The 19,695-nt window shown below is 34.7% G+C and overlaps 1 protein-coding gene across 2 annotated transcripts in view; it reads right to left on the reverse strand.

Annotated features, from left to right (window-relative positions):
* The window catches only part of ZNF277 (zinc finger protein 277), a 156,142-nt gene that overhangs the window by 51,581 nt on the left and 84,866 nt on the right, over positions 1-19,695 (reverse strand). For both annotated transcript variants that reach the window (XM_074268285.1, XM_074268286.1), the window contains exons 3-4: positions 10,989-11,077; positions 10,567-10,649 (exon numbers count right to left, since the gene is read on the reverse strand). In XM_074268285.1, the coding sequence (XP_074124386.1) occupies positions 10,567-10,649; positions 10,989-11,077 (172 nt within the window). The remainder of the gene's footprint in view (positions 1-10,566; positions 10,650-10,988; positions 11,078-19,695) is intronic.

Genomic DNA, 19,695 nt, shown 5'->3' on the forward strand with positions numbered 1-19,695 from the left:
GAATTGAGAAATGACAAGGTCATAAATGTTGCCTTTTCAAACTTCATCAATGGAGTTGATGAAATCAAATCAAATTTTAGAACAAAGCAGTTTTGGAGAAAAACTATCATTGCATGGTTCAAAGAGCAGTTGATGCATTAATTAAAGGACATCAATAAAGAACCCTGTGCTTACATACTTAATGACATGGAAGAGATTAGGGCCCAGTCCCTTCGGTATTTATAAGCTGAAAGTACAGGAAATGATAAAGAAGCTTTAGGTATATAGCAGAGGTTTTTCTGGCTGAATGTATAAGATGCTTTGAGTGAAAAAAAGAAAAAAGAAAAAAGGGCAGTCCCTCAACTAATGAATGAGAAATCTTTATTAAGCACTTGCTTTTCATGTGCCAGGCATTAGAGATACAAATTCAAATAAGCCAGACAATCACTTGCCCTTAAGTAGCTTACATTCTAATGTGGAAAGACATGATATATTGCTCAGGGAACTAGCCAAGGTGCTTCCTGACCTGTAAGCACAACCTGCATTCAATAGTAACATTAATTGCCTTGAAGAAAGCAGGTTCTTCCCCCTCATCTCTTGCTTTCTCCTTGTGAAATATGACACCGATTTTTTTTTTTTTTAAAGAGAGTCAGTTATATGATAACTCGGGGTCTAAATATCCAACCTTTGCCTGGATGAAAACGTCTTCTACAATATATTTAACAAATACCTGATTTTCCATAGATGCTCTCTAATGAGGGACTTGAAAAAATCCTTTTCCTTTTGGCAAAGTTCAATTGTCAGAATTGTTTTCTCTTTTACATCATACCTCAATCTGACTGTAAAACTTCCATCAATAATTTCTTATTGTGCCCTCTGGGGAAAGGCAGAAGTTTAATATTCATTCCATATGACAAACCTTCAAATACTTGAAAATAGCTATTTCACAGTTTTCTCTTCCTCAGGTTAAACATCTCTCAGTTTTTCAACTGCTCCTTGTATGGCATGATCTTTAAACTTCTTTGAATTGGTTAACAGTTGCAACATTCTGAATCTAGTAATACTATTGAGAGAAATATTTATTTCTCTCTTGTATTAATAACTATTTATTGAATCAGAACCAAGATTCCCTCTCTCCTCCCTCTCCTCCCCAGCCTTTCTATTTCTTCATCCAGAAATCAACCAGTGTGGAAAACCTCTCTAAAACACTTCCTTTAGCCAGGATGACAGAGATCTAATCAAAGAATGTAAAAGAAATTTTAAGTTCAGGCTAATGGGTGTATTCCTGCTCATTGTGTTTGCTCAGACCAGTCTAGGAAAATGTGGATTCTCCCTTTGGTCAAGTATGGAAATTAAGTAAGTCTCTGACCAAGATTTGGGGCTATCCAAGTCACATTAGCCAAGACCCACATAGTAACATAACCCACCCTTTCATCATAATATTCATTTTCTCAATCCTTCCATGGGAACAAATGAGAAAAAATTCTGTATGTATATCAGATTCTGCTCAGTGAAATTTCAAACTTTTGGAATGTGATTAAATAGGTTGACCTATTATAGTCAAATTGAAGATTTATTTTAGGGAAAACAGGAAGAAGATGGGCATCAATGTTCTTAACAATGAATATCACTGAGAAATTTTCAGTCTTAACCTTGAGAGTATAGATCCTAATTTCAAATGTTTGGACATTTATTAGATCTTTTCAGGGTGCTACTTGTCCTGATGTTGGTTTGATATCTTTTTATGCCTTTTTACACTGGTATAACTTATGCTGTTGGAATCTGGGCATTATCTTGCCAAATTTTTTTATAATTGTTATTGTCTAATGATTTTTCTAAATTTAAAAAAGCTGAAATGAAGCTAAAAGCACACTTCATAAGTCAGAACTTGTAATGCAGAGTATGGACTTGGTCTATTTTTTTATATTACACTGATAACAGCCAGATATTCACAAAATTATTTGTGATGGATGTTGAATTCTAAAGGTAGGATGATCCCAGCCTGAATTTTCACAAGAGTTTGATTCTTAATATAATTTCTGGAATTAAAACTTTTGGCCTAGACTTTGAAATATTTCAAAACAACAATCTGTGTAAAGGGGTTTTGCCATTTTGAAAACATAAGAGAATACTGGAAATTGAGATCCATTGCTGAAAGGTAGATTCTTTTTAGGCTTTGTCTGTGGATTGGGAAAAATTCACCAGACTGACTTAACAGGTGTAAAGAAATTAGTATGTATGCAAAAGTACTTGTGAAAATAACAGAATTTATTTAAATGTCAGAAAACTTTAAAAAACTGAAATGCAGAGTCTGTGAGACAAGGTTGTGACATGGGGATCACTAAAACAAAAAGCTGGCAATGTTCTTTAAATCTTTTATAAGTTTAAAGAAAAACATTTCAGTTTTTGAAATACTGACAGGAACTTTTGTATACTGGAATGATATGAAATCTAAAGGGACCAAAATGTTACTAAATCTGAAGCTTCAAGAAAATAAAATATTCACAAAGGTTATCCATATATATGTATATCCATAACACCCCCCCCATACACACACACATTCGTTCTCTTATTAACTTTATTAACTCTTTGTTAACCAATCAGAGTTGATTGCCACCCCCCTACTCTTCCAAGGTTATATAAACAGTGAGCCCACTGCTATGGGAGGATCTTTGGTCTAAGAGAGATACAGAAAAATTATTATCCTTTTATTAAAGGGCTGGCATAATTAATAACATGACTAAAGTATCCAGAAATTATGTGCTTCGAGCTTTTTGAGTATCACACTATTACGCAAACACCACGTTGATAGGTATCATGGTACAGCAGATAGAGAATTGGCTTTAAAGTCAGAAAGACTTGAGTATCAGACAGCTAGAGATAGCTTTAGCATACACCATGGGCAAGCCATTTAATCTCTCAGTGACCCAAAGAACTCAAATAATACAAATTACAAAGAAGCTATTAATTTCCATTGGATAGAGGGGATTCTTCACTAGAAGTTCTTGTCTCGATCAATGAAATCATTGATCTTGTCCACAAACAAAACTGACAATCACTGCCACTCTTTAAAATATATATGTTTAATATAATTGTACATGTATTACCAATATCAGATTGCTTGCTATCTTGGGGAGAATGTAGGGGAGGGAAGGAGAAAAAAAATTTGGAAATCAAAATCTTACAAAAGTAAATATTGAAAACTATCTTTAAAGGTAATTGGAAAAAATAAAACATTATGATTCTTCAGCCTAAGATAAAGGAAAATGACGAAACTGAGAGAAAATGAAAATTAAAGAAATAAGTAATGAAAAAAATAAATGTCCTACCCAAAGTACTGCCACTAGAACTGAGTCACAGAGTGCCAGACTTATTTTAAGATAGCTTGTTTACAATTCCAGTGTCCAGACTGCTTACCAAATGGTAAAGTCACTAATGCATTAGAAACTCTTGATGAAAGGATCTTTAGAAAAAAAGAGTGTGGAAATGTTGAGCTATTTACCTACAGGCACAGCAAACTGTGAGTCACACATTCCCTTTGAGAACTTAGTATTGTGGCAAAGTGAGTTGTGCAACTGGGAGATAAATCTGTAAGGGATTAAACCCAATAAATCAAAATGAAGGAAGGTTTTGGAAAAGTTCAACTCATCATCTAGTATCCATGAAGAGAAATGTATGAATGAATCAAAATAGTTCAGGAGGGATGGGAAAAACCGACTTTATGGGCATAGACACTTCAGGATACATACTTCAGTTGGAACACTCCATTCCCAACTCCTTTTGAGGAGCACTTTTTCCTGTTGACCAGGGTATAATTTAATAGTGCCAGAGGTGTCATTGATACAAGGATGATGCAATATTTTTCAAAATGGGAGAAATCACCTTCTCTTTATGAGTAGAATCAATATTCTTCTGCCTAGTGATTTTAGGTTTTTTCTAAAATAATAATTTGAAGTTCCTTGAGGACAGGGACTGTCCTTTGGTTTTTTTGTATTCCCAGAGCTTAGGACAGTGGACACATGGGAAACAATTAATGAATGTTTACTGATTGACTAGGAAGAACCCTAGAAACTATCTAATTCAAATTCAAATCCAGCCCCAACCACCGGGCAAATCACTCAATGTCTGCCTCAGTTTCCTGTCAGTAAAACAAGGATAATCGCATCAACCTCCCAGGATTCTTGTGAATATAAAATAACCTAATTTATCTAAAGGGCTTTGAAAAAATTCAAGTGCTACTTTTACTTACCTAGCCAGCAGATTCCATTTAGCACTTAAAACTCTATTAAAGAAAAAAGTGTTTTAAAGATTTTCAGAGATTCTATGATCTCCACTGTATCCCCACTCTAGATTGGGAAAGTTTCATTACATGAAACTTCTGTAAAGAATCTTGAGTGATCAGCTAGACCAGCCCTCAGCTTTGAGAAAGGGCATTTAAATAATCACTAATAGATGAGTATCACTTGTATAAAATAAAAAAGCCAATACATATGCACTGAGGGTCTATTGTATTCAAGGTACAAACATCCACAGCTATCATGATAACCTTTATATACGATGTACAATTATTTAAGCAAGTATAAAATATCCATTTGCTTGTAGCAAAATGTAGAAGGATGTTACAATAATAACTGTTTGTGATAGTCTATATCACAAAGAATACAAATCTTATGTTACTAGGTGAAAATAAATTGGTAATGATGAGAACACCATAAAAGTCACCCCACACAGACACACCAAGAATTATATCAGAAGTTCACTATCCTTTAAAACATAATAGATAAAAACTTTCTACCACAAATGTTCAGTCGTGTTCAACTTTGTGACCCCGTTTGAGGTTTTCTTTAGCAAAGATATTGGAATATTTTGCCATTTCCTTCTTCCAGCTTGTTTTACAGATGGGGAAATTGAGGCAAACAGAGTTAAGTGACTCAGCCAGGATAACATAGTTAATAAGTATCAGAAACTGCATTTAAATTCAGGTCTTCTTGCCTCCAGACCTGGCGTTCCATTCACTGTGCCACTAAGCTGCTGCACACCATGAATAAAGCTTCCAAAACATCCCTGAGAATTCAACAAATCAATTCTACTGGATCCAGAGGATCATCATCAATAAATATTGCCTATATATGCCTGGACCTAACACTCATTCATAAAATTTTTTATTTACTAGATACTGCTACACCAAAAGCCTCATAATCCTGAAAGCACATGGAATGAAAAGCCTTTAAAACATAAAAATCTAATGAAGGTTTTGAATTGAAATTCAATGAAAAATTGAAAACTCTCCAGCAATAGGATGAGGGGCATCTCATCCCTCTTATCCTCACTGCTACTAGAGTAGTTAGCATCTCCTATTGGATTTATCTTCAAAATGGTTTCAGCAAATCAATGTAATACAAGCTTCTATGTCTATACTTTAAATCAATTACAAAAAGTGGTCATTCTGCCCATTTGCACATTAGCCCAAAGACAATGAAATTTTAAAGAATATAAGACTAGTAACATGTCCTTAGATTATTTCTTTCTCAACCGTCAAAGTGGGATCTTTCTGACTCCAAGTCTAGGGCTCTAGTTTAAAACATTTTACAATTCAAAAGGATATGGACAATCTCTGTGGCAATAAAAAAAAACTATTTCCTCCTGTTCTTCCTACAATGCAGTAGAGGTAGATTAATTAACCTCTCAGCATCCTTCACCTTTCTGAGTTGAGGAACAGAAATAACATTTACTTTTTTTTAAACTCAGTAAATGATTTGGTATCCTCTGCAGAAGACCTAATACCTATCACCATTAGTAAATAAAAGCATAAGCAACAATAATCATGGCATTTTCCATTCTACCAGAGATCACACAACATAAAAACATTTACCCAGAAACTGGTCAATAAATACTCATTAAGTTTCAAGGACTGATGGAGATCAGCATTTAGATTCACAAGTTAAAAATGAAATTGTGACCCAATTTTGTCTTTGGATGCTGGTAACATCCCTCAACTTTCAGGTAATAGCAACCTCTAAGTTTCTTAAATATTTTAGGAGCAATCTCCAATAAGGAAGCTTCCTGAAAGCCAACTTTTTTTTTGGGGGGGGGGTTCCCCTTCAAGTATTGAGCAATGCAAAGCAGCACAGGGGCAACATTCATATTTTTCTGCCAGCATTTGATATGTTGAGACTCAATTTCTTAGCATTCTGGGTACAGGCAGTAGGGATTAACTACCTGAAATAAAAACACCTAAAACAAAGCAAGTCCTGCCATGTCAGGAAGATTTAAGTCAATTTAAAAAAACATCAAGACTACAATGTTCTTTCACTCTTGCCCCAGGTTTCCTAGACAGTAATTACAGAAAGCACAGAGATGACACAGAATTGTTGAGAGTCGGTTTTCTTCTGGTTACCAAGATTGCCAACTGGTTCCAAACCAAAACCCACTAGGAAAGGATTGCTTAACTGGATGCTAAGTGCCTGACATACATGTGATATGATCTGACTAATATCTCACCTTCTTGAAAGCCATCAATACCTCCCACCCTTTCTGGAATCATAATGTTAGAAGCAGATGCCATCTGCTTGCTACACAGGAGAGAAAGGCCATATTTTTCTTTCTTCTGTGAGACTCACTGGGGTGACTCGAAGGGAAGAGGCAAAGGCAAGTGTGGGCTGAACATCTAAGAAGTGTGAACAAGGAGAGTGGGAGACAGAGAGTTAAATGATTGCCTTCCTTCAGGGCTCAAGTAATAATGGTTGGGGGGAGGGAGGAAGAAAATACAGGTATTAAGTCAGGAGAAATCCTAGGGCATGAGTTCATTTTTCTGGTTGAAGAAAAAACTGAAGGAAATTCTGTATAAATAAAAGTAGAATTTGGGAGAAACCAGAAGAATGTGAGCTCTTCTCCTTGAAGATTTCTAAGACCATGATTGCAATCATTGGATGGGAGAGTATGTGCAACACTGTCTAGAAGAAAAATAACTGGTTACGTAGCTTAAGGTCAACTCCAGCTCAAGATGGATTCTCTAAAGATACCATACAACCCTACAGGAAGGTATCGCTGAATTAGAAAAGAAATATAAGACTCTCAGGTATGAGAATATTAGTAACTTGTTTTCTTCCAGTACAGGGAAATCAATAAGAAATCTGATTTTTAAAAAATCAGGAACAGAAGGAGAAAAGTGGCTTTTATCTTTTACTCAAGGAAACAGAATCTGGTTATTTGTAGGCAAAGAATAAATCAAACACCAAATATTTAAGTATCTACTATGTTGTAAGTGATTAGTTGCTATAGAAGATACCTACATTAAAATAAAACTGTCTCAGGTCTCAAGGAGCTTACCAAAGCTGACAGGGGTCTTTCATGCTAAATTTGTACTCCAAAGAACCTGAAGCTGGGCCAACTGGTAAATATTCACAACTCACATTGGTTTTAAGTTTGTTTCCCTCAGAAGGGAAGAAAAATCATAATCATCCAGAAGTTTGGCGAGCTAGGTGGTGAAATAATTATAGTGCCAGGTATGTCTGGAGTCAGGAAAACTCATTTTCCTGAGTTCAAATCTGGCCTCAGAAAAATCACTGGGCAAGTTACTTGGCCCTGTTTGTTTCCATTTCCTCATCTGTAAAATGAGTTGGAGAAAGAAATGTCGAATCACTCCAATATCTTTGCCAAGAAGGCTCCAAATGGAGTTTTGAAGAATTGGATGCGACTGAACAACAAATCAAGTGGTTTGAATATCAATATCTCTCTCCCAATGATAATCTTATTTTTTGCACACTTGTTTACAATTATTATTCAAGAAAAGCAGGCTGCCCATTCATTATAAAATGGAGTTACTAATGTATTTGTCACATCAGTAAAGTAAATTTCATGTTGTGCCATCACCTTTCAGCTTCTTGCTTTTTCTCTCTGAATCTGATGCTTTCCCTCTATAATTTCTCCTCTGCTTGGCTACCAGACTGGTATTTCTAAAGCTTTCATCTCCTGCTCAAGAAGGTTCAGTGACTCCCCATCTCCCATGATCAACTATAGATTCCTCTGCATTCTTCACAATTTGATGCAGTCTATCTTTCTAAGTTGATCATATATTACTCCTCATTATGCACTTTATTCTCTTAGCCACATTGGTCTGCTTGCTGTTCTCCAACATATGACACTGTCCCAATTGCAGTGTCCCTAGTCCATAGCATAGAGCCTGGCACATGAGGGTACTTAATAAACACTTGATTGACTTATTGTTTCAAACTAATGTGAAGTAAGGAAAGGAAAAGATAAATGTGTACTACTTTTTTTTTTTAAATACTCTCATTGACTATTTTAAAATAGCTTTATCTTGTAAGCAAAACAGAGAAAACACAAGCCAGCTTCAGTGCAAGTTTATCACACCAAGTAAAAATGCTAAAAAAAAAAGTTAGCATGAGACAAGATTTCGATAATATATTCTTTAAGAGGTGTATAATTTATTGGGGGTGGGACTGGGTAGGAGGGGAAGCAATATCTGAAATTCCATTTCTTGAAAAAACTTTGTATTTTCCTCCAACAGAGAAAATTGTCAAATTGGTTAAAAATATTGATAAAATATTTATTGCCATTAAGAGAACTCCTGAAGTCATGTCTTTTAAATCATACAGAATTCAACTGTAGTTTCTTCTCTAATTTAAATAAAAGTTATATTTCACTGCTGAGTGCTCATAAACACTGAATGTTTGTTGCTACCAGCAATAGAGTTGAACATGAAAATTTCCAGTGCAAACATGTACAGAGCTACATTAGAGAAACATTGGAAATATTTTATGTACCTAACTGGCATGAATTCTAGTAATTCAAGAAGATGGGGCTTACTATTATTGATCAGAAGTAGTGACCATATGGTTTGAGTGAATGTTAAATTAAGATATCAGGAAAAAAAATGCATAGATTAGTACATGTTGCTTTTTAAACTCCCATGTTCAGTCTCAAGTTCCCTATTTTAGTGTTAGTAGGGAAGCCAAGCCATGTGTCAAATAATCAATGCAAAAGAATTATATTACTTTGACATATATTTAGAAAAGAGAGAAGTCAAGAAATATGGTTTCAATGTCTTAACCAAAATCTGACATTGCTCAGATGACACAAGATGTATCTCCTTCTACTTCAATAGAAATTTCTATTTCTCATTTTGCTAAACACAATGGATGAAGATGGGTTCATCTGCTCTTTCTTCCCTAAGTATCACTTCCACTCTACTGATCTACCATTCTACTTCTATTCTTTTAAAGGCTAATTTCCCCACGAGGCTCATCTTTCTTTTCCCTACCTTGTGCCTTAATCCTCAGGACTTCAATAAAATAGTTAAATGATCCATATGGGAACCTGACCTCCCAGTTCTGCATTCTCCAGTAATTTTTTTTTTTTTTTTTTTTAGGCTGGGGTTAAGTGACTTGCCCAGGGTCACACAGCTAGGAAGTGTTAAGTGTCTGAGATCAGATTTGAACTCAGGTCCTCCTGAATTCAAGGCTGGTACTCTATCCACTGCGCCACCTAGCTGCCCCCATTCTCCAGTAATCTTTATCTCCTTCTGCTTAAGTTACTTGCCAACAGAGTTATACTTTAATTTTACTACCACTTGGCAATGTTACTGCTTCTAGATCTCAACACTTGAGGCTCTTGTTCTCTGATCATAGTATTCATTAAACTGCTCTTAGTCCTCATCAAGAACTTCCCATTTAATCTATTATTTTAGTACCTTCTAACTATACTCGCCACTATCCATTTTAATTCTATCCTTATAAGTACCCAAGAATCCTTCATTCTCTTGTTTGTTTTTTTTTTTTTTTACTTATGTCCATTTTGCCAAAACCCAATCCTCAATTGCCTTTGCCATTTTTTGGCAATGTAAATTTTTGTTTCAATGTAAAATGGTATATTTGGAAAAAGACAGAATAACATGGAAAGAATATAAAGAAAAACATGTGGATAATAGCTATTTTAATAGTCTGGCCCTATACTTATTTTAGATAAAAAGATGATGAGTTTAAAAAGAAAATGGGAAAAATAAATATTTTTACAGAATTTTTTATTTTTCTTAATTTGTTAGCTTATAGCTAATTCACTTTTTAAAAAATGAAACACTTCCTTAAATCTCTTTTTTTTTTTTTTTCCATTAAGACATCATAAAATCTTAGATTGTTTGTGGTAGAAAAAGAAGGAATTTTGAAGGAATTAAAATGAACCTACCTAATAGTAATCTCTAAACATTAAAAATGATACTGTATTTATTGAACCATATGTTTAATTTGTAGACTGGAATAAAGGGAGCATTAATGTACAGCATATTACAGGGGAAGGGGAGGACCAAAAGCATAATCAATTCAACTCAATGTTAGCTTAGGGCATTTTTCCATGACTGCTGAATCCCTAGCATGTGTCAGGCAACTAAAGTTACACTGAAATGTGTGAGTGATGTTGTTATTTTAGTGCTGGGAAAAAGATAAAACCAAAATTTCTGTGTGGAGCCTTAACACAAAATACTTCAATCATGATATGAATTAATACATTTGTTCATTAATATTTGGGTCTTTCCCCCAAACCAAATGGTACTAATAAAAACAAAATTCTCACCAATCTCTGTTTCTGTAGTTCTTCTCTAAGAACTCTATCTTCTGGTAAAACATCACATAATAAAAAATAATCATCTTGCTCTTCTGTTGAGAGATTAGAAAGACAAATGAGAAACATATTTAGAATTTTTTCCTCAAAAGATTTATTTTTTATATATTTTAAAAATATATACAATATTTTAAATAAATAAATATTTTCAATTAAATAAATATTTATATATATATATATATATATATATATGTAGCAGGACTAACCTTGGCATATAGTTCTTTCTTAGTCTTTTTCAAATTGGACAAGACAAGTAAAATTACTCAATTTTTAGCTATTATGAAATTAAGTACAAGTCTAATTTAAGATCTCAAGATTATTACTTTGCATTCTTGGAAAGAAAGGAATAGAAAAAAGCCGAGTGGCATACTTACCAAATGGAGCTTTGGAATTGGTTCTTATCACACTACAGAAATCTGTGATAGGCTGCTCAGTGAACCTCTTCTTCCAATATAAAACATACCTTAAAACAATCCAAAAACAGAGAGTTGAAGGGAATTTCAATACTGCTTCCTCTAGAGTAATGGGTTTTTAGAGGAATATTTACCACAAAATAATACATTAGTTCATGATGAAAAACTGCTTGGAAGTTTGTAATAAAAAAGGAATCACACTGTAGTCTGCCATTTGTGCCACTAAATTTGAAATTAATATTCTATGAAGTAAAATTATATGGCATGGAAATTGTTCAGTTTTATTGGTTTCTCTGTACACTCTTCAAAGCAAATTATTTTCTCCAAGGTCACAAAATGATGTTCTTATTGCCATATCACTGGCCATTTTTCAGCCCTCATTGCCCCCAATTATTCTGCAATGCTTGATATTGTTGGCCATTCCCTCCTTTCTTGGCTTCCATAAGACTATATTTTTATGATACTCCCTTCTATCTTAAAAGTTCCTTCTGTCTTCATTGGCTCATTACTCTCCTGCCCCTTAAATATGAATATTTTTCAAAGTTTTTTATTTGTCCCTTTTCTGTCTCTACACTTTCTTGCTTGAAAATGATATTAATTCATTAATTCATAATTCTATGCAGATGACTCTCAAATCTACATTTAAGCCCTCTACCTCTGTCCTTTATCTCCAAATATCTGATAGATATTTATACTTGAATGTGCCCAGCTACTCCCTAATACATCATAGTCAACATGCAAAAAGCATTTAATTGATGGGCATCCATTCAACCTCCAATTTCTTGCCATCACAAAAAGAGCTGCTATACATATTTTTTGCACATGTAGGTCATTTTCCCTCTCAAAAAGAATTTCTTGAAGAACTTTTATGAAGACCTCTCCATTATATTTAATATATTCTAACCTGCAATTTGGGTAGATTATGTATCTACTTTGTTAGGCTGTGAAATAAGTTTGAACTAAAACAAAAGATGAAATGTGACTATCTGGAACTAGATAACTAAATATGAGGAATTTATTAGAGTGTATACTACTTTCTAGTTATTGTAAAACACATACATAACAAACATATGGACAAACAGACTGTAAACTGTTCAAGGCCAAGATTTAATCTCTACATCCTCAATGACTAATAGTATCTTGTACACAGAGTAAATTAAAAAACATATTTGGTATTTATTGTTATTAACTACTACTGTATTCAGTGCTAAATTCAGTTCTTGTCACCATATTCTAAGATTATTAAAAATATAGGAAATATTCATAGGAAGGCAACCAGGATGATAAAAGCTATGTCATGTGAGAACTGGATAACAAACTGGTTTGGGATGTTTATTTTAGAGAAGACTGAGGAGAAACATGGTAGTTTGAAGATAGAGAAAGGATTAGATTTGTTGTGCTTGTTCCCCAAAATGAAAACAGTATGGGGAAATTACAGTGAGCTAGATTTGATGTAAAGAAGTGCCTTCAAAGTCAAGGGTAGCTGTTCTTGGGAGATTCTCATGCAAAGGCCGAATGACTGACTATAATCTGCACAAACATGGGGCACAATCAAATAAGATATTCCTCTGGTACATTCAAAACTTTTCTGTAGCGGTATCTTAAGTGTGATGTTAATGTAAAACCCAGCATCTCTTAAATAGGCTGGATGTCATATTCTTCAGTAAAACTGAATATTGGGTGATTATCAGTTATATAGAGAATTATGATATAATATAATAAGAATTGTTATTAATTTTGCTTTTTATAACTATGTAGTAGGAATCTAAGAACTGACACAGAGGAATTAGATGGAAAGAAGGCGGTAGTTCTAGTACCCTATTCTTACCAGGAATGAGTTAAAGCAGGAACAATACATACACAATACAGATATAGATAGATATAAAAGTCTTCTAAATTCAGAAAGAAATAAGATGAAAGGGGGGAGAAGATAAGAGGGATTTCTTTTTAGAGGGAACCCTACTCAAATCAGATCCGGATTAAAGGGACAATATACATATTTAGAAGGAAATAAAATTTACAAAGAAATAAGAGGGTGAGGTAATAGGATAAGGGGAAGAATACGGAAGAGTATATGGGTTAATGGGAATGGAATAAAGAGGTAGCCACATATGTATTTGGAAGGGTATAAAAGTCTTTTTAAGTCAGAGAGAAATAAGAAAGAAAAAGGATGGGGTGAGGTGAAAGGATAAGGATGGGATTCTGGGAGAGGGGGGTAAATTAAGTAATAGAAGGACAAGGTAGGGGGTAGAAGTAAAGTAAAAGAATCAGGAGAAATAGGAATAGTCTCTCTGAGGGGTAGAAGCTAAAAGGAAGAGTGAGGAGGGATAGAAATAAGGGGAGAAGGATAATAAGAAAGGAAAGAGGAAAATAAATAGCAATTATAGCTTAGAATGTGAATTGGATTAATTCATCCATAAAATGGAAGCATGTAGTAGATTAAAAATCTGAACTCAACAATATATTTCTTTCAGGAAATGCTATAAAAATGAGAGAACCACACAGACATAAAATAAAGACCACAAATAACATTTATTATGTAAAAAAAGCATCATCTCACATAAAATTTAAGCTAAAATAGATTTAATGAAAAGAAAAATAGGGAAACCACAACTATGTCAGTCACATTAATCAGCATTGTTTTGGATGATATAAAATAACTAGATAGTATCAAGTTGGAATATTGCTGTGATGAAGGAAATGATGAGCTGGTGGATTTAGAAAGATGTGGAGATTTGGACTTATGAAAGAAGATGCTATCCACCTTCAGAGAAACAGTACAAATGGAAATAAGCATAGTACAATCATATAAATATATATACAAATGTGTATGTGTATAATTATAGATATCTACATAATGTATATATGTGTGTATAGACACACACATACACACACACACACACTGTACACATACACAAATATATTTGCCCATAATTGTACCTTTCTGGGGGAAAGGGCATGGGAGAACAAAGGGGAAAAAAAAAAGAGTTTTTTTTTTAAAAAGTCTACACATACAGTTTGGGTCTCCATACAGCAAACTGAATGGTGAGAATAAGATAGACAAGGTTACAACTCACTGGATGAATGTAATGAGCAGAGTTAGCGGCTGCACACTGGTTAAATTTAAAAGCTCAACATCCAGACCTCCATTTCTGATGAGAGAGGGGGAAAGATGACAGGAGTCAGTGATCTGTTCATCTTCCCATTTATCTAACAAGATTTATGCTGCCAATTGGAAACTCATTTGTCAAATGGTACAAGGAAAGATTGTAGTTGCCTTCCCAGGGAGAAGAAAGGAAACAGAAAGGTTGGCTTCTTATGCAGCAGTTAAGATAGCTACAGAGAAACATATAAAAGACTAGACCCTGTAATAATGATAGGTGTCAATAATAAATAATTTTTAAAAAGATAAAGGAGAGATACTTTAGTGTGTCTGGATATTTGTGACAAATGCATATATAAATACAACTTATAGGCCAGATATAATAAAAAATAGAGACCTGACAGATTTAGTTCTTTGTATTTAGCTTTTTAGCAAAAAGGATCTACTCTGCATAGTAGCTGCTATGAGCAGACAGTGAGTTCCTCAGGGGAAGAACTGTTTTTTGACTTTCTTTGTATCTCTAGTATTAAGTACCTGGCATTCAGTAAATATTTATTGACTGAATATACCAAAAATAATGATTATAGTATAAGCAGTGATATCAGGGTAGAAAACAGTTGCACTTTTTCCCCTAACATTCTGCAAGGTTTCCCAAAGAGTATCTTCCTTCTATCAATAAAAATTTGACTTCTGTTACTTTAATTTTTCTCTTTTTTTCCCTTAATATTTCCCTATCCCCAATTATCAAATATTTTTTAAAAATCAGAGACCTTATTCTCAATACTAGTTTGAAAAGTTGAAAATGTCTCCATTGAAAATTTGATAGTTGCACATGGCAACTATACTAGGAGCTCTACAGAACAAGCCATGATCTTTTGCCTAAATGATAAATACAATTAAGAAAACAGACACATAAAAGAGAATAGAATCAGATTTAGAGGTAAAAGGGACCTTAGGCTGTTTTTATTACAGATAAAGAAATTGGGGCTCAGAGAAATTAAGTGATTTGCTCAAGATCTCATAGGTAGAAAATATCAAGGATGGGATCTGGGCCCAGTTCTTCTGGAGACTATAGTCAGACTTATATCTACTATGTCATCCTGCCTTTCCAAAGGCAAAACAACAACAGTAATACAAACAATAGTATTAGTTGTTCAGTTGTGTTCAACTCTTCATGAGTCTATTTGGAGTTTTCTTGGCAAAGACACTGGAGAGATGTCATGTATTTCTCATTTTTCAGTTGTGATAAACAGGAGTAAGCGACTTTCTTAGGGTCCCAAAACTCGTAGCATCTGAGGTCGGATTTGAACCCTGAAGATAAGTCTTCCTGGCACCAAGCCTGGCACTTTATTCTCTGTACCACCTAACTGGTCTGTAGTAGCACCAGTACATGAATATTAAATATAATTAATAGTATATTATGTATGTATATTATATAATGTAATGAATATTAAAAGTATTAAAGGAAACAATAATAACACATTTATATAGAATTTAAGATTCCTTTTACAAAATTTTATAAAGCACTCTACTCACAACAACCCACTGAGCTGTACACTACAAGTATTTTAATTCCTGTTTTACAGATGAGGAAACTAAGTCTTAGAGAAGACAGTGATATGGCCATGGTCCCAGGTTAGTGTCTGGAAGTTGGGGATGGTGAGAAGTAGAACTGAGGCCTCCTGACTCCCATTCTAGCACCCTTTAAATATGCTTCTTAATAAATTCAATATTTCATTCTCTCTTCTTCCTCTCAAAAAAGACTGACAATCCCTGAAGGCCCTTCTTAATCCTTCCTTACAGCAGGGAAAGATAGAGTAAGCATCACATGACACATCTCAGTCCCTGGGCTTGTTTTTGATGCACAATGTGGTGAAACTCCAAAAATGGTATTTGAAATGTTGCTCACAGACAGCATCAATAACCTTTTCATCCTTCATACCAGAGTTATATCAGGGACTGAACATAACATTTTGACAAATATACTGGAGAGTAAAGCAAAGGGAGAGGAATTCAAACCAGGCTGGAGCCCTGATTCCAAAGTAATCTTGAGATTTAACTCCCATCTAGATTTCTCTTCTCTTCCATCCCTTTTTCCCCTAGAAGGGGAAGTAGGCAAAAACATTAAAGGGAATACAATAGAGAACATCAGAAGAACAAAAACAAAGTTCTACTAAAACCCTGATATCTCAAACCTTATTTCACTGACCAATTAGTGATAGGTACCTAAGGACTTGTAAAAATTCATCAGAGTAAGGAACAAAGTCAAGATGGCTGAGAGTTCCACTCTACCAACTTCCTCAAGCAGAACTTTACAAAGCATTCCAGATCAAATCCTGATGGAAAATCCAGAAAATGTCATAGCCATTTTCCTGAGTTTGGACAGGGAGGTCTAAGGACATTGGAGACTCAATGAGCCCAGAGTAAGGGAACATTGCAACATTTGGGGAGAGACTGCACATCAAGATAAGAAGTAGTTGCAAAATTATACTGAGGCACCTCCAGATTTATGGAGGCACTGCAATAGGGAGAGGTGCCAACTGCAAAGTTTGTGAATCTTTGCATGTGGGCAACAAGAACTGCCCAATGTCCAGTTCTAGGTCACATACCCAGGGCAGACTAAGAAGAGTACTCAGGGATCTGGTATTTCTGAATAGGAAGGTCATGGGTGTGTACTGAGAAGGAACAAAATGCAGAAGCCAGCAGAAGAATTAGTTCGGACCCTAAAGCATCTGCTGAGGAATAGCCAATTCATGAATCTCAAACCTAAGAGGAGCCTACAATTCTGTCACTCTGAGACAACAGAGCTTTCCTATTGTCTGGGAGGGTCTGAATCTATCACCTGTCTACTTGTACAAGACCTAAACTCAGGTGAAGAGCTTGTAGAGAAGCAATCAGACCACTCTGGAAGTAGTGAAAGAAGACAAGTCCCCAGCAGGAGGACCAGCCCAGACCCTTCCTCCAGAAAAGTGTAAAGCCCAGCTCTAACATCAAGTCCAAAGTCAAGAAGTGGACTGGAAGAATGTGCATACAAGAAAAGAACCCATCATGATGAACTACTACTATGGTTGCTGGGATGCTCAAATTACAAAAACAGAATGACTCCCACAATCTGCAAACAATGCCCCAGGGGGAAACCCCCACCTCAACAACTAGGGTACAAATCCAAGTGGAATTACTGCAAAACATGAAGCAAGAATTAATTTTTAAAAATGTAATTAGAGTGCTTGAGGAAAAATTGGAAAACAAATGAGAGCTCTGGAAGAAAGAATTGGAAAGAGAATTAATAGCTTGGAACAAGAAGTATAAAACCTTGCCCAAACAACAAACTCCCCCCAAATTCATCAACTAAAAGAAGTCAAGCATCCCATGAGACAATAAATTTATTTTGATAAAGTAAAAAAGCTGTACAAAATAGAAGAAAAGTGATCTAAAAAAACAGATTGAGGAGAAAAAAAATTTAAATCATAGGACTACTTGAATGCTACCAACAAAAAAGTAGTCTATATAGCATATTTTTTAAAATCTTAAAAGAAAGTTGCCCAGATTTTAGGATCAAAGATAAAAGTAAAGGAATTCATCCTAAAATAAAAACTCCCAGAAATATCATGACAAAATTTAGAGAAAAGATAGACACTATAAATTTAGAGAAAAGAAGACACTATAAGAATCACACATGATTTAGTAGCCACTACTGTAAAAGAAAAAACTTAGAATTCTAGAAGACAAAAATAAGGGCTCACAGCCAAGAATAACCTATACACAAATGGAAAAGGATAAGAGAACAAAAGGGGAATGAGAAGGAAGCAAGGTTAAGGGAAGGATTAGTGCCAAAAAACAAGAAGGATATTTATTACTTTTTTTGAAGTAGCAATAATCTGAGGGTAATCTGATGGGGGACCCATAAATTGGGGAATGGATGTGTAGATTATGTCATGTAAATGTGGTGGAATACTACTGTGACTAACTTGTATCAGCATAATGACCAGCCAGAATTCTTGAGGGCTAATGATGAAACATGCTATTTATTTCCCGATTGAGAAGGTAGAATAAAAGACTGTTCTTAGAGCTGGCCAATGTGGAAATTTGTTTGTAATGGGTTTTGTTTCTATGCTCTCAATTAGGGAATGTAGTAGGATAGAGAAAAAGGGTGAGATCTTGACTGACTAAAACAAATTAAATTTAGAAAACAACAAATAAATTCTTCCCAAGAAATATGGGCATCTATTTTCAGGGTTAGTCAAGACATAAAAACAACTTATTTTCATGTGCAAGATTAGCTATATGTAAAACAAGGTTCAATTGTTTGTTTATTGCTGGATAAGTCAGTAAAATAGAGAAGAGTTTGATATCTTAACTATAAATATTGATACTGATTCTACCTGCTTTTGCTAAAGGGCAATCAGATGGGCATTCAAAGAAGCTGTGAGAGTCTCATATAAAGAAAAAAAAAATTCCATTAATTCATCTTCCTCCTTCAGAATGGGTTATTAAGTGCCAATATTGAAAATAATAAATGGTATTAAATTATAACTTAATTGGCAACTATCGTTTTTCACTTTTCACTAGGTCAGTATCAATGACTTTTATAATTCAAAAAAATGAGAGGCAGTACAGAAAAGGGGCATATATAATGCTGGGCTTGGTGTCAAGAAGACCTGAGTTCAAATGTGGCCTCAGGGGGCAGCTAGGTGGCCCAGTGGATAGAGCACCAGCCCTTAAGTCAGGAGGACCTGAGTTCAAATGTGACCTCAGACACTTAACAATACATATTCTCAATATTCATAGCCCCTCTAATCCTATTGGTCTTCTCAGCTTGTGAAGCAGGCATTGGTCTTGCACTACTGGTCAAAATCTCTGGCACCCACGATAACGACTACATTCAAAACCTCAACCTACTACAATGCTAAAAATCCTTGTATCAAGGATGTGTGACCCTGGGCAAGTCACTTAATCCCAATTGCCTCAGTTAAAAAAAAAAAAAAAAGTGGCCTCAGATACTTACCAGATCAGGAGATCAGGACTTCTTAAACTATTCTCATTCATAACCCCTTTTTGCCCAAGAAATTTTGATAGGAATACAAATTAAACATTTACTAATGATAAATCATACAGAAATGTATTTTAAAATAATTATTTGATATATATATGTAATTTTATCATTTATTAAAAATGAAATCAAGTTTCATACTAATGAGATAGATGTGCCTCTTTGTTTTTACATATAAAATTACATTTTGGTGGAATATTTGATACTTTTCACTGTCGTCAAATTTTTTTTGTGATTCCCACATTCAGTTACGCAAGCAAACCCCATAATTTAAGAAGCTTTGTACCAGATATATGATTCTGGGCAAGTTATTTAACCCTGTTTACCTCAGTTTCCTCATCTGAAAAATGAGCCAGAGAAAATGGCAAACCATTCCAATCTGTGCCATGAAAACTCCAAAAAGTCACACATGACTGAAACGACTGAACAGCAGCAAAAGTATAGAGAAGTGAAAATCCTTCTTTAAGGTCAAAAAATCTAGACTGTAATCTCAGCTGTCCCAAACCTCAAACTTC

Source organism: Sminthopsis crassicaudata, chromosome 5, assembly GCF_048593235.1.
Source record: "Sminthopsis crassicaudata isolate SCR6 chromosome 5, ASM4859323v1, whole genome shotgun sequence".
Lineage (NCBI taxonomy): Eukaryota > Metazoa > Chordata > Mammalia > Dasyuromorphia > Dasyuridae > Sminthopsis > Sminthopsis crassicaudata.